Here is a 17,153-nt window from a genome sequence, read left to right on the forward strand (position 1 = left end):
GGGACTGTGGGAGAAACATTTCTCCTTCTTTTATCTCGTTTGTGAAAAACATCCCTAGACTGTGAATGCGTTCACATAGTGTTTTTTTGAAAACTAACAAAGACCAGTGTGTGAAAATATTTCTTAGCCAGGCATATCAGTAAAAACACACCTGCAAAAAGAAATGTTTTTTCCCCGCTTACATTTCTGTGTGTATGTGAAAGTCTGGTTAACTCCCTGTCTGCATGAGTTTAAATACGTGTGTATATATATATATATATATATATATATATATATATATATATATATATATAAATATATCTCTTATAAAAATATATATATATTTATATATAATATTTTTTTTTTTTATATTGCAGGAGTACACACAACATTGATGGCATTAAGTATACCTTGTATGAAACCTATTTAAATGGTGAGAAACATGATTGAATTAAGTAATAAACATTTGTTTAAGCACAATACTGTTAGAGTCTCATACTTAGGATATTTCTCAAACATTAGGCCTGTATTATTAAAATAGTGTGCTTTCACAAGGAAGCATGAAGTGTATTAGTTTGTGTATACCAGTATATATATATATATATATATATATATATATATATATATATATATATATATATATACACACATATATACATATATATATATACACACATATATACATATATATATACACATATATACATATATATATACACATATATACATATATATATAGACATATATACATATATATATACACATATATACATATATATATATACACATATATACATATATATATATACACATATATACATATATATATATATACACACTCAAACACTCACACTCACACTCACTCAGTGTGTGTGTGTGTGTGTGTGTGTGTGTGTGTGTGTATATATATTATTATACATTCTGAGATGTTATAGAAACGAACACACAACTGATTAAAGGACAAAATTACAATGGCCAAGCAAGGCAAAGGTAAGTAATAATTTACACATAATCCTGCTGTACACGTACAAGAAAGATGTTTGCACTTACTTAGGTGTTTTAATAATTGCATGTGACTAATATGCATATGCAATTCTTACATCAATTAACACACCCAAATGCAATGTTTTGCTGCAAAGTCAATGGCAGCTTCTCTAAACTTAGCAACTGGCTCCTGGTGGACCATTACTGAACAGACGAGTACAACATAAATATTTATAACACAATTAATTATGAGTGTTAACATTTCCAAAACTTCACGTGTACAAGAACATAGTTGAAAGTTTGGAAACAACACAGTCTTCAGCATACATACAATAGTAATTAGATAATCTGAAGTCAACAAAACAAGGCCAAAGACATATTTTCTGAATTATAACATTTATTTTTTTTGTTCCTTTTGCGAGCGAGTAACAGGCCTGCTTGTTGTCTCTTGAATTTTCCTTTTTCTTTTGCCACCAACTTTAGGCACAACAGAGCCACTTTGAGTGGCCTCTGGCACTTCACGGGCAGGGCTTGTGGCCAGTGACTGTTCACCTACGGGGCTTGTGGCCAGTGACTCACCTACAGGGCTTGTGGCCAGTGACTCACCTACAGGGCTTGTGGGCAGTGATTCACCTACAGGGCTTTTGGGCAGCGATTCACCTACAGGGCTTTTGGGCAGCGATTCACCTACAGGGCTTTTGGGCAGCGACTCACCTACAGGGCTTTTGGGCAGCGATTCACCTACAGGGCTTTTGGGCAGCGACTCACCTACAGGGCTTTTGGGTAGTGACTGTTCACGGACAGGGCTTGTGCCCAGTGACACATGTGAGCAAGTTGGTAGATACTGCACAAGTGATGGTTGGTCTGTTTCATGTGTGTCTTGTTTTGTTTTTGTCGCCTCCTTTGTAGGTGTCTGCTGCTGAATTTGTACAGATGGCAGCGGTAGGATGTCATCAGGAACCTGCACAGCAATGTCTGCTACTTGACCGGTAACATTTGGGCCTGGTGAATGAATATCAGATGAATGTGGTGAAAACTGACCTGCATGAACAGATCCTGGCTGGGAGGTGTTGAATGGTGGTACATTAGTCATTCTCCAGTAATTAGCTTGTGTTTGCTGAACAACTAATGCTTCGAATGAGGTGTTGATTTTTTGCAACTGTTTAGGCACTTCAATGAAGACTCTGTGGAGATGTGCCAATTGTGATACTGTTTCTTCCTGCAGTCCAATCATCCTTTCCAGCACTGTCATCATGTCTGAATGGCGACGATTTTCTGCGTCCACTATTTTTCCCTCTGAAGCTACAATTGCATCGTATGTGGAAGTTGATGGACGATTTGGCGGTACAACAGTTTCTATTGGCACCTCTTCATGGTCACATGATTGTATTTCAGTCTCTTCTGTGGCGTCATCCTCATCATACTCATCATCCTCATCACCATGATGTTCTAAAAAGAAATGTACACATTATTAAATGGCATGTTAATGTATGCTGTGTTACTATGTAATTGTACTGTGTCCTAAGTAACACCTAACATGTTAGCATACGTTTTATAACCTCATTAAAAACTACCTTGACTTACGAATAATGTTTGGACTCAGTATGAAATATGAATGAATGAAAAGTTGCTCTAAACTCAGAAGTCCTACATGATAATTAACATCACTAACACAATACATGTTGCCTTACACTTAATTTTCACTGACACTAAGTAATCCTATTTAAAGAAGATGTGCAAAACAAATAATGCACATGACAACATAACATATAGAAGAGCACATATTATATGGCCAGCAAATGATACACTCACCTTCTAGTAGTGTTGAGCTGGCTGACCCAGGTGAAGACACTTGTTCCATCTCAGGTGACACATGTCCTCCAGGGGCAACTATATATAACAATAACATAAGTTTTACATTTACATGTGTAAATATTGAACAAACACTTATTGTATGTTCTGTATTTATGATTAACTAACAACATCAGTTCCTTAACCGAAAATGTGTGTGAAAGTGAACATAAATAGTTGTAATAACACTGTACATGCCTGTGTACTTAGAATTTTTGAGTTCCCTAACATACAACATACTATGTTTCTGCAGTAATGCGTGAGGATAAATAGATTAAATGAGTACATAAAAATCATATGTTGTGTAGTGATATCAGTATCATAATGTACATAACTATCATGAGATGACCATTCACAATGGTTATCATGAAGGTGGTCATATTGCAAAAAGTGTTGTTTTTGGTAGAGGATATGTGTGGTACATTAATCGAAGATGTGGCACACCTGAATGTGGCTGTGACTCAACAAGACAACACATGCAGTGTGTGATAATGTGTCTTTCATAGTAGTTCAACTATAGATATGAGTGAACTAATGTGTGACGTACGCTTTGATAAGTAATGAGTTGTTGGGGCATTTAGTAGCTAGAGTTAAGCTTTCAAATGAGTGTGATTAACTTCAGTTGTGCTATTCAGGTTGTAAGAAAGGTATTCCCTTCCCCAAAAAGCCTAATCAGCCACACCTTTCAATGACTTGAAACAGGTGCAAATGGTGTGAACTAAGTTGACCGTGAAATGAGGCTGTAATTAGTGTGTGTGCTGAACCCCACCCCCTCTGTTGAAGTGTATGCTGTGATGAGATATTAATTGCAGCTGCTTTAACACAATGGTAGATGAGCTAAGTAGTCATCTGCAGTGTTTAAGTTATGAAAACAATGACATAACATATGATACGTGTGCCTCATTATGCTGTCTGTATATGACATAAAGCAAAAATGGACCTTTTCATAAGCAACTATAGATGTGTTAGTGCCAGTGATGTTTGTAGGCCGTTACATGCAATTTCTTTGATGCATGCTTAAAATAGGCAGTAATGTCATGTTTGTCGGAGTAAAATCAATAAAATACACAATAATATGATACATATTTCTGTTCTGTACCTGTAGCTACTAATAATTTCTCATGAACATGTGTTACACGTGTACTACCCTGTTGTTCCCCATCTTCGCCCACCATCAATTGCTTCCACTGCAGCTATGCATTTTGGGAATTCACATGTAAATGAGCACGCAATGGCACGTGCTATATTAGTTACTGCTTTTAGTAGGACTACTACATATATGTCTATTTTGAGATATATATATACAGAATCAGACATATACATATATAGATGCAGGTATGCTTATATTGTGAAGACAGTATAAAAAGCAGTGTAAATATGCAAAATAACTGTAAGCAACGACACGCCTAGTACAGTAATATTTATCACCTGCTGGAAATTGTGACGGATAAATTCCAATGTCACGGTCACCAGCCAAGCCTTCCACGACGACGGTAAGTAATTTTGGCCGAAGCAGCTCCTCCAATGGAGTCAATATGAGACGTTGTGGTGTGGGCCCACCTCCAGTGCCAGTAGCATGCACGCGTTGGTCTTGTATTTTCTTTTTCAATTTGGACCTAATATCATCAAATCTTTTCCGACAATGATACTTGTCCCTGACACTATTCCCACAGGCATTGACACCAATGACTATTGTGTCCCACATTTCTTTTTTGCTTGCTGCACTTGTCCGCCCTTGAAAAACATATAAAAGATATGAGGTAAATTAATAATAATATAAGCACCAGTTTCCTACACTGCTAGCTGTTCCAAGAGATAGCAAACATGCTGTTTTATGTGTAATATGTGCAGCACATGAGCATTGACTACTAAACCTATACATGTAAGCAAGGTTGCATTCATATTGTATGCAGTTCTGGCAAATTGACCGCCTGTGTTTATTTGTCCTTGTAAGGCATGATAAAAAGCTGTGTTTCCACACTAATGAACATAGAAAGATATTGTGTACCCATATTTGCATATGAACAAAACTCAGATGACCTAGGATCACATGTATTTGAATAATAAATGTAAAGTTACACTTACCTACTAAATGTCCATAGAGACTGTCATAGTGCTCCAGAATGCCAGTGACAAGAGCCCTATTTTCCTGGTCATTGAAGCGAGGATTACGTGGCTTCTCCACACGTTTTTTCCGAGCAGGTTTAGGGTCAGAGCTTGGCTGGTGCTGACTGGACTCTCCTTCTTCCAATGGAAGAGCCTCCAAAAGCTGGCCACCAGCAAGCACGCCACCACCAGACACCCCATCAGCAACTGCGCCACCAGCAGCACTCCCAGCACCAGCACTCCCACTCCTAGCACCAGCACTCCCACTCCTAGCACCAGCACTCACACTCCTAGCACCAGCACTCACACTCCTAGCACCAGCACTCCCAGCACCAGCACTCCCACTCACAGCAACAGCACTCCCACTCCCAGCACCAGCACTCCCACTCACAGCAACAGCACTCCCACTCCCAACAACAGCACTCCCACTCCCAACAACAGCACTCCCACTCCCAGCAACACCACTCGCAGCACCAGCACTCCCACTCCCAACAACAGCACTCCCACTCCCAGCAACACCACTCGGTGCACCAGCAACATCACTCCCCTGAACAGAACGTTCACTCCGACGCGTACTCGCACGAGTAGCACTCCCACTCCCACCAGCATCACTCTTCCCACGCTTTGCGGGCATACTTCCAGCACTCACAAAAAACAGACAAGAAATGTACAGGCAATCACACGACCCACTTCCACATATAAAACAAGACAAAGATGTAAACAAAACAACAAAGGACAAAGCTCACCCAATACACAACAAGTCTCTCAGTCAATATGCAAATGTTCAATCGTCCAGCTCTGTGCGTCTCTCTCTCTCTCACTCCCAACAACACAGAGAATGATTAGCAGTACACGTTGCCTTTAAATATGGCGCGCAATCAAAAACATGCTTGTTTCGCCTGATTCAGCAAGATTTGTGATTGTGCAACCTAACAGCACCCCGCCACGCACGCCGATACACATGTGTGTGATCGGCTCATCATCGTGAGAGTGGGCGGATTTGTTTTCTGGTTGATTTTGAATGTATTCGGCACTTACTGCATACGGAGAGGGAAAAACGCCAATAACATGACTAATCGATAAGCTTGCCGATTTCACATAATCGTCGCTTACTGCATGAGGCCCTTAGTGCTGTTAATTAAGCATATATTGTATTACAAGACTATGTTGCTAAATATACTACAAGCTCCAGGCTCCATAGAATTAACTCCCAATGTGATGAATGTTGCCGAGACTGATGAAGTGAAGGTACATTTGGTCCACTTTGTAATACATACATGCATACATACAAAAAAGGAGAAAATCGCATCGTGCATTCTAAAACCGTCCTTCTTTTAAGACTTTTTAATCAACATTCTTTTTCAAATATGATACTTTTTTGTTTCATTTGCAAATCACAAATGGAGTTGGGTTTGTAGAAACACAAAAACGTGTAACCAGTATACCAAGAGCAGGCAATTTGTGGGCTGCTACATGAAAATCAATGTGCCCTTACTAGTTCATCTTTACAATCCACAAGGAATACCACCTTCCTATTTCGAGTTGTGGCTCTCCGCCTGCACAATTGCTTCAATCTCACAGCCCGACTTCCATTAGGCCTGGGACATAGTGCCCAAAACAGTGCGGAGGCGCGCTGAGGCTCGGGGAAAGCGGTGCTTTCCCTGGCCTTACACAGCGTGCCGTCCGTGGGCGGGTCTGGGGGCGGGCCAGTGACGTCACGGAGCTGGTTCGCCCTCATTGGGTGAACCGCTCACGTGACCGGCCCTGCGCTCCGGCGAGCGCCAAATTTGAAAACTGTGTGAGACACACGCTTCCGCAAGCGTGCGGAAGCGTGCGCGAGCCCCTACTAAAGCCACTCTCATTGCGGCTGCAGGGGCTCAGTTCCGAGCAGCAGCACGCCTCAGCACGGGTCAGTTATGCGCTGACCATGCCCGAGGCCTTAAGGTGCTCCCACATGGACACCTCTTTGGTGCTGAAAGGAACGTGATTGCTGCAGGGAAGAGCCCAGTGAAAGTTTGCATAAGAACCCTTTCCCGCGCAGCGTTCAGGTTGCTGCAGTGCACAAGCCCAAAAATAGAACTAGATTCTGTGGCACTTCAATTCTTATATAAATAGACTAGCCTGACACTAAAAGGATCTATGACACCAAAATCCACTAGCAAATATGTTGCAGGTTTGTTCTAAGGGCGTCTTGTGTGATTTAATTATGTCAATATTCGTCATTTTATTTTTATAATGTGGTTTTCCCTTGTAATAATTCTATAACGTCCAATAATAGAGAGTAAAAGAAAGCAGCACACTTGCCAGGGAGTCGGGTGGTATGAAAATAAAAATCTATTTATTCAGTACAAAAACAAAACATCACCCAAGGAGGTGAAAAACCCTCCTACGCGTTTCAGACAACAAGTGTCCTTTATCAAGGAGTATAATTCTATAACGTGGCATGTTATATTCCTAAATACACACCAATTCACTCGGTGTTAATTTGGGAAAATTAAATGATGTCCCTGTGCCTCTTGGAACGGTGCAATTAAAATATTCTTCCTCTTTGCAACCTTTTGAAAGATATATATTTTGGTCAAATAAAACTGTGTAATACCTTACTAAACTCTAGCTGCACAGGGCTTCAAAACTGAAAGCATGACACATACTGTATACATAAGATTTAAATGAACATTACTATTCCTAGACGTACGTTGTTGATTTGTTTCTTCTAATTATAGAAAACTGTATAAGCAAATCTAATTGGCCAGAATAGATGACAACCCTAAGTAATCATTGCACTTTCAAAAATAAATAAAACAAAAGTTGATTAATAATTGAATATTTATTGTATTTGGCCAAAGGGTTTAACTAAATGACCTTTGCTCATGAGCAGATTAGCACTGAAGTATTGTACTATATGTTGTGTCACTTTGGGTGTCGCGCTGGGCATTTCTATTTTTGTTTGTACATTTGGCCACGCTTAGCAGCACTGCTTTTTGACACAGATATATATGCTGTATATATGATGTGAGAGTGGGTTTTGGGGTTCTTGAGCTTGCTGGGTTATTGAAACTGTTGTTGTTTGGAGGTGTGTCCCCTCCTCCCCAGGATTTAAAGTTCGCCCCACTTTCCAATTAGCAGTTTTTATCATGTTCCTGTGTATCACAGACCCAGTATGGTCTTTCTCCCTCCAGCAAAAAAGAGAGGCATATGAGAATTGTGCCAGGTGGTGTTAGGACCTGCTAATGGTCATGCTTTGACGTTGGCTGCAGGCTTATAACGTTTTGCCAAAGGGTTTAACTAAATGACCCTAACTCATGAGCAGATTAGCACTGCAGTATTGTACTATATGTTGTGTCACTTTTTATGTTGCGCTGGGCCTTTCTGTTTTGTTTAATTTTTTTATTGATTGTATTATGTTGTTTATATCCACCAGGCCATATATTACAGACTATAGACTCAACATGACAAACGTCTGCTTAAAAGTGTTTAGAACAGCAGTTTACGCTGCTTTTTACATTTATTTATTAAAAAATAAATAAATAAATAAAAATAAGCGTTTGAAATATTAGGTGTGAGGGAGGTTGAAAGGAAACAACCCCCAGGGCCCATTGCTGTTTAAAGGTTGCCATGGTAACCTCAGATGCTAGCGACCAAGAAAATCATGATTTTTAACACTATAGAAAAGCATTAAGATAAAAGAAGAGCAGGGCATGCTCAGGGGAATGATACCAACATGATATGTGTTAAACTCATTGGCTTTTGGGGGAGATTGCTGCTTTAAGAGCCCCAAATGCAATAAACATGTAGCACAGGGGATGATCATCTTGTATATCTTTGGCGAAAATAGATACACACGGCTTTTGGATACTTGGATTAGTTTTTTTTTTTAAACTACAGTATTGTCTGTTTAGGGCAGAGGTTCGCAAGGCCGGCCAACAGATCAGGTTTTCATGATATCCCTGCTTCAGCACAGGTGGCGCAGTCTTCGAGTTGAGTTCTGGAGTGGAGAACCTCTGGTTTATGGATTTTCTGCACTGTAGTGTTAACTACTTTGTTAAAAAAAAACAATGAGTGGGGATCTGAAGTTCGTTGGTTTTGTGTAAGATAGTACTAGAAAGGGGTTATGCATTAAACTGCAATACTGCCGCTCGGGTCACTGCTGCACTGAAACACCCATTGACTGATGGGAGTTTCTGTGATCGTGCCCCAATCGGCACTATCTCCGTTTAATGAAAGAAAGAAAGTCTCTGAAAAAAGTCTCTGAACATGAAAGTCCTTATTGATTGCTTCAAAGGGTGCACATATTCTAAAATAAATACGTAAATAAGTGGTTTCCTTCATGAAACTGAACCGATCTAATGCAAAGCCACATATAGGCAATAATATAAAGCAGGATGACATGAAGAATAGGGGGTTAAATGAGGAGAATGTTTCAAATAGTTTATTTTTTTTAACGTCTGGCCCCTGTTATGTTGAGGAGACAGCGACACGTTGCAGGGCATTAAATACTGTATATTGCAAGTCGTCATGGTAGCAGAGGGTTAATGAACTTGGAAGGGTACTTTGGAATGATAAGGTACTGAACTGGAAGTCTTTCTGGCCATGTAAACTGCATAGAGTTTGGAGCAGTGGGCAGAATAGAACAATAGGCCTAGATGAGAGGTTCTCAATGCAGGCGGAAGTGAGACATTTTCTTACACTACAAACACTCTTGTCCTTCACAGCATTAGTGTAGCTGTTAAAGACAAGGAAGTGCCCTGTGCTGAATTAATCATGAGCTGCCGAAAGAGCTGTCACAGTGTATCTTGGGACACATTGGAAGAAGCGGATTACAGTTTACCACGCTGAATTTATAAAATAAGGATGTGTTCACTATATGCCATCATCATGGTACGGATTTAGAAAGCTCTGAGCAAGTCAGCAGCCGTCTGTGGGACAACTGATACCATCAAACCGTGAGGCTCGTAGAAAAACAGTGAGCTGAGAGATCTAAAAGCCCATTAATGGAAGACAGGGGTATTACTTGCACGCGACAAATAATTGGTGTTTGCTTTTGCCCTCTTGCAAATGTGGAGTAAAGCTTTCCCTCGTGTTATTTTGTACTGCAATATAAAAATACCACTTGTGAGCACATTCGCATGTCTCCGACAGGTCTGCAACCCTGCCTTTCCCCATTATCTCTTTGCATACAAGGCTTCCACTGCAGGGATTCTGGGTAATGACCTGCAAATGAGCACTCATAGTGTTACTTTTTGATTATTGTCTATTTTAACATGGAAAGCTTATGCCTGCCACATTACACAGCTTTTCAGCACAGCCTGGGTTAAAGAAGTGCATGGCATTACAGCTACTCGCAGGCAGTTGTTTTATACTGCAAACGTTGTCTGGCGCTCACAACCAGCATATAGCTATGCATTGAGCCCTTGACAACAATGGCTGGAACATCAATATAATATAAAAATGTACAGTGTAATATTGTAGCAATATCATTTTGTAATTTATAGGATCCAATTATAATGCAGGTTTGGGGTTATATCGTCTTAACAAATGACAGAGATCATATTGCTTTTGAAGTTGAGTGCTTTAATAATTGCAGGAAACTTCTTCTGGAAATGGTATAAACCAGGACCCATTTCATATTGCTGTATACTTACCTTTTTACCCTGCACTCGCACTGCCAAAACGTCATTTTTTGTTTTGGTCATTACACAACACTGAATACAGCATTTCACAGCTGTGTTGATAATAATAATAATATCCCATCACTTTTCTAATCTCTAATATTCACAAGGGTAATAAAAAGAACACAGAGCTCACTATGTCAAACACTGAATATTGGATGACTAATTCGAACAGAAGCTAAATATATTCTTATTTACTATATTAAGTTTTGATGATCCGACTTTCCCAGCTGTTAAATCTGGTGGCAATCCAGACACGTGTTCAGACTCACATTTTCTAGAGAGGTAATTGGGTACTTGCTTAGTAAACTTTGCTCTTAATTTAGTGTCTTTATAGATAGATATGTTTGGAAATGATGTCCTACAAATATAGCCAGGCATGTAATGAAATCATTTGCTCCTTCGGTATCTGACGTTGATCACCTCAGATGGAATATTTGAAGGGAAATGTACCTATGTTTTTACTAAATAGCAGCACAAATAATGTCTGAACCTTGGATTTCAGCCTTGTAGAAATATATATTCCCTATGTATTTGTCCAGTATGCAGTGTGCTGCATGGAGAGAAGGTAACCAGTCATGCATTCAGTCTTAGATTGAGAAAATATTAAGGTCATTGTTTTACTCATCCTAGAAGTACGGGACCTGCTGATTTATGTGGGGTGGTATTGTATGTAAGACCCACAGTGGTACACTGGCGACACACTTTATTCGAGCTCGGCTAGTCCCACGAATTCGGGTATACCCGGGTGTATTGAGGTTTGTGACTGTTTTCTGCCCGAGTGCATTGAGGTATTTTCCAGGCAGGGATTGAAGCATTTTATTCCCGCTGGCTGCAATACTGCACAGTATATATATATATACTGCATTACAATTCACGAATTTATGCCATCTGGTAGACACGCGAAGCATTGCAGCCTATTAAATCCTAATCATTATCATTTAACAGATCAGCCGCCCGTCAGCCAGGCATGAACCCAGGCTGGGAAGGCAAACGCAACGGGGCTTGTCAAAGGTGAGGAGCGGCGCATTCCAGGTATCTGCCAGGTACATACTGGGTATTTGCTCGAATAAAGTGTGTCGGTGCAGTATACAATTGATAGTTTTTATTTCAACTGGTGTTTTTCTTTTTTTCACGTGTTGGTCCACTGGAAATAAAGACAGATGGGGACTAAAGACATATTTAATTAGAGAAGATTATCTATTTGATCTGTGCGAAGACTGAATGAATTGTATTTTTCAATAGATTTGCTAATACGTAGGGATTTTGCTCCCAGCTGTTGACCTAGTATGGAGCCACCCCCTGCCCCATCCCCAACATCCCAAATCCAATTTAAAACTCATTACAAACATAGATGTATAGGTCATAGCATTTTTTACATTTATTAAAAAAAAATATGCATACATATACATAGACCACTCTAACCACTGTTATGTATTAATTAGTTAATATACATACAGTCATACCCCGCTTTAAGTACACTCACTTTAAGTACACTCGCGAGTAAGTACATATCGCCCAATAGGCAAACGGCAGCTCACGCATGCGCCTGTCATCACGTCCTAAACAGCAATACCGGCTCCCTACCTGTACCGAAGCTGTGCGCAAGCAGGGAGACTATAGAGCCTGTTACAAATGCGTTATTTACATCAGTTATGCACGTATATGACGATTGCAGTACAGTACATGCATCGATAAGTGGGAAAAAGGTAGTGCTTCACTTTTAGTACATTTTCACTTTACATACATGCTCCGGTCCCATTGCGTACGTTAATGCGGGGTATGCCTGTATACAGTTACATATACACATACACATACACATATACATATACACACGCAATATTTTCTGGGGCACTCAAAACTATTTAGAAAATACAAAAAATTCAAAATGACTGCTGTGATGTGCCTGGATTACCCCTCCAGCTCAAAATCCTATGTACAGGAAAAAGAAATCCACAGCACTCACTCAGTTGTCATTACTAATGTATTCCATCAAATGCAAAAATGGGCGACTGTTCCGACCTACACGAAGTCCTTTGTCAAGGTTCTTCCAACCTGTAAGAACCATTAAACCACACAAGGAGGTGGGTAACATCAGGAACTATCTCAGGCCTGGTGTCACCAACTAGCTCCTTATGTAACAGTGGATATTGTGTAAGGTAAAAAATGATTCGTTGGGGCCACATATGTCTTCTTTGCGATATGGATGTTTAATAACCGCTTATCTATTTCTGTATGTGCATGATTAAGACTTTAAGTCATTTTGGCCTGAATTCATAACTTCCTATTGGATGACTCTGGCAGCCATCTTGATTTTTTTAAATGTATTTTCTCTTCTTGCAAATACAATGGTACATTTTCTGAGAACTGGGGTGTCCTCGGAGCTGAGCCATAGCACAGTTCACCTCTGGAAGAATTTGTCATTGAGATTATGAAAAACATTTTGCCAGGGATATGCTGCTTTAACGCCATTTTATACTTTTGAAAATCATGACTTCTTTGATTCCATGCAGGTCATAAATGAAGACATCCAAGATCGCTCTTGCAAGTAACAGTTGACAGCGAAGCAACAGTAACGCCTGCCTTTTTGTTTTCAGTAATCTGCATGGCGAGCCCGCCCAATTCTATAACTGTCCCTGTCGTGTCACACAGATGCAGTTTTTATTTCTCTGATCAATAAATGGACAGAAGGAACCTTTTTTGCTACATAACTGTTCATTAAACAGTACATATCAATATTATGGCCTTCCACCAGGAACATCCCAGTGTCTTTGCCATTCGTGATTGGCCTGCTCATTTGGTGGGCACGAGGAAACTACTTTGTCTGAAGAAGATAGGACAGGGTGTGCTCAGTATAAAGTGACGTCACAGGAAAGGGAGATAAGTCAAACTTGTTTACAAACTAACCTAAGAAAAATGTTTATTAAAAAAAAAAAAAATGGGAAAACTACATCAGTCAGCCTAGATTTAACTCTTGCCGTCATTGATGTGCTATATACCTGTAGTTTGGTTGGGTTGGCACGCTAGGGGCCCTTATGAAGTACAGGTTACACATTGTGCTATCTTTCTGGAGGGAAATTGGGGCTGTGATCCCTTTTGGTAGCACAGGGGTTAATCCCTTACAATGTCACTTCCATTGTTGAAATGTATGCCAAAGAAAGTCTGCACCATTATGGCCTTTTATGTTTGTTTGTTTTTAGTATGCCATCGTGGGTTTTTGGGTCCATAATATGAGTCATAAATAATGTCAGTTCCTTTTGTGGGGAGGAAGTGGAGAAATGTACAAGAAAGGGATTGCAAACAGCAATGAACGGCTGCCACACCCTTGTTTCGTCTTCACCAGGTTTTGTTTCTTCAATTTAACTTCAAATTATGTTTGCAACAGAACATGTACTGGGTCAGAAATCTGGCAATGTGCATGGAAAGGGGACTTCTCCGCTTCCCTTCATCATGAGCTTTCTGAGCCTTATGTGCACTGGGTTCCTCCCCAAAAGGGGGATATACTATATACTTTATACATATACAGAGCGAGAGATGTGTATGGCCATACGGTTTAATAAAAAGACGCAGTGTTTGTTACCATGGACTGCTGCAGTCTTTTTATCTCATCTTAAATAATGGGGAGAGGAGCGAGGTTTTCCAGTGTGTGTCTGCACTGGTCATCACTCTGGGAGTCTCCTCCAGTGTATGTCTGCACTGGTCATCACTCTGGGAGTCTCCTCCAGTGTATGTCTGCACTGGTCATCACTCAGGGAGTCTCCTCCAGTGTGTGTCTGCACTGGTCATCACTCAGGGAGTCTCCTCCAGTGTGTGTCTGCACTGGTCATCACTCTGGGAGTCTCCTCCAGTGTATGTCTGCACTGGTCATCACTCTGGGAGTCTCCTCCAGTGTATGTCTGCACTGGTCATCACTCAGGGAGTCTCCTCCAGTGTATGCCTGAACTAGTCATCACTCTGGGAGTCTCCTCCAGTGTATGCCTGCAGTGGTCATTACTCTCCCAGTTGTTAAATGTGATGTTTGCTTATATTGTATCTGTTCCAGTGGTGCTTTCTAATCATAGTGTCATTACCTTGCTGTTTTTTTTAAACAGTTTCTCCTGCATTGGTTTGAAGGTAAAAAACAAACAGAAGGTAAAAAACAAACAATCAGAGTTCCTCTGATTCCTAACTAAAAAATAAATGAGGCGTTCCCAGGTTTCAAATCCTAGTTGGTATACAGTGTTACTGGACGTAAAGCGCCGACGGGGAAGCACTTTGGGACGACCCTGGGTCATTCCCACGAAACTCAGAACTGTGTCTGCCTCAAATACAATAGATGACAGAATTATGGAAAATGGCAAGGAAGGGAGGCAGATGGCCAAAAAAAGGGCATCAACTCGCCTGACCAAAATAACCAGTGGATCACCCTGCTATATCAAACTCGTAAGGATAAAGGGTGGTTGTACAGTAGGTCAGTTCTGCACTGGAAGTGTTAAGACCCCTATACTACACTGTTTCCCCGTTTAAATCAATTTGCAATACGTACACCGTATTCTTCTGTATTTATGTCTGGGGAAAAAGTACTTCCAGTTGTCACATTATTGAGCTGTTCTATATAATGCATCGTCACGGTTGCAGTTTAGGTTCCACCTGCTCATTTGTGATGCAGTTGGCATCTTGTAAATATTAATTTTCTAAATGAGGTGAGGTAGACATTCAATCTAGATTAGATTTATTCCGTGCAGTTTTCGATTCATGATCATCTGTTTTGACGGGGCTGCTTCGTCACTCATTTTTAATTAAAAAAAATAGATTGCTGACATGTTTTTATGTCATCTTGGCTATGCAGCCCATTAGATCATTCAGCAGCACTTACTCATCACACAGTTATTACAGCTATACAATGATTTATGACACATTATTTAATATCGGTTGCAGTGCATGGTTACAGAACCCCATTAGTGCCAGAGAACAGGAATCTGCATTTACCAATGTTCCAAAAGTGTGCAACATGTACAGTAGACACTTTTATATCCGTGTACATGTTGGACATTAATACAAAAAGGATTCAAGAATAGATATTATACGACTGAAACTCGCCAATAAAGCATTACAACTAGTTGGCATGTTAAAGCTGAAATTCAAGCTGCCGTGTATAAAAAAAAAAATCCATTCAATATCTGCATCATACAATCTACACATTGACAAGTGATTAGCTAAGTTGCAGATCAATCTGTTCTCCTATGATCGATCGGCGAAGATTTGGCTTTGGGGTTCATTAAATGGCTGTCAGTGCAGCGAAGGAGCAATTGGAGTACAATTGCAATTGTATTGAAGGATACAATTGGTGCTCTGCTAGAGAGAGAGGGCAGGGCTCAAAAAGGTGTGTGCCAGAGCCTGTTTCAGAAGAGGAAGGGGATGTGACTTTGTAAATGGTTGCTATAGAAAAAAAATGCTTGTTACATTAATAGGAGTGAATAGATCAATGGTATTGCCGCTCCTAAGAAAACATCAGGAAACTCACCAGCAAAAAATAGACTAAAGTCATTGTAATGAGACTACATAAAAACAGAAGACCCCCTCCAACACGTTTCATGCCCTACATTAATACTTTAAAAATGTCTTTACATTTTTATAACTGCTACAAGTATTTTCTCATAGTGCAAAACTGATATTAAAAAAATAAAAAAACTTGTAGGATATTGCTTGAACTGCAGCTGAAATGACTGGTTGTGTACATTTGTCATTTTTACCTGCCCCATAGTAAGCGCATGAGCTTGATAACAGGGCGCATTCTGATTTCTTCCACTATAATGTTAACTAACGTCTAAAATGCAGGGTAAATTTTCCCTTAAAATCCTACACATTACCTTTATTTACATTTTTGCTATAATATCTATCGTCTAATCCATTTTTATTAATGTTGTTTTAAAGGGTTCTTCATGTGGAGTTAGACATTAGGAACGGTATAATTGATAAATGGTATGTTACAAACATACTTTATATGGGCTCTAGTGTTTAAACAAGTAATGGTGTTATTCCATAAGACGCGTTACTGCCCATGCTCTTTAATAGGCACGTGTCTTTCACCACTGGAAAGTGTCTTATCGCGTAGCACCCCTTACGGAATATGGGTCATAATCTCTCTGGGAGATATGTATCAAGTGCCGCAAACTGGAGCATTGCTCCAAGAGGTGCAAATATTGTCATTGTAACACTGTGGGACTGTGCGTCAGTGTATCAAGGTGCATTGCTTCCTTCTTTGCTCCAACTTGTGCAGTGAGTATTTTGGGGTGTGGTTTTAAGTGGTATGGGGAGGAGAATCAGTACAATATTATAATGAGATGTAGCAAACTTTGATAGAATAAAACTGCGCCAGTTGTTGGCGCAAACACACCAGGTTGTGGCCTCTGCTCCAAAGAGAACTAATCTAAATGTAAGATCCTACATGTGAAAGATTCATGCGTATGTTGCACCATTTTGTTACGTACCTCTCTCTACAACTGTAAATACAGAATGTAAAAAAAAACCACCTTTTAGAGAAAACTAAGATCTGCATTTTCCGTGGGTCACATTTGAAGGTGC

General features: G+C 40.0%; 2 protein-coding genes across 4 annotated transcripts in view; one reads left to right on the forward strand and one right to left on the reverse strand.

Annotated features, from left to right (window-relative positions):
• PLCL2 (phospholipase C like 2) overlaps positions 1–17,153 on the forward strand; it is a 217,978-nt gene that overhangs the window by 98,412 nt on the left and 102,413 nt on the right. The gene's annotated exons all lie outside the window — the stretch shown is intronic.
• Positions 1,361–17,153, reverse strand: part of LOC142488852 (uncharacterized) — a 25,421-nt gene continuing 9,628 nt past the window's right edge. The window contains exons 2-3 of the mRNA XM_075589189.1: positions 2,776–2,853; positions 1,361–2,412 (exon numbers count right to left, since the gene is read on the reverse strand). Coding sequence (XP_075445304.1) covers positions 1,361–2,412; positions 2,776–2,853 — 1,130 coding nt within the window. The remainder of the gene's footprint in view (positions 2,413–2,775; positions 2,854–17,153) is intronic.

The sequence above is a fragment of the Ascaphus truei genome, chromosome 2 (assembly GCF_040206685.1).
Source record: "Ascaphus truei isolate aAscTru1 chromosome 2, aAscTru1.hap1, whole genome shotgun sequence".
In the NCBI taxonomy this organism is placed as follows: domain Eukaryota; kingdom Metazoa; phylum Chordata; class Amphibia; order Anura; family Ascaphidae; genus Ascaphus; species Ascaphus truei.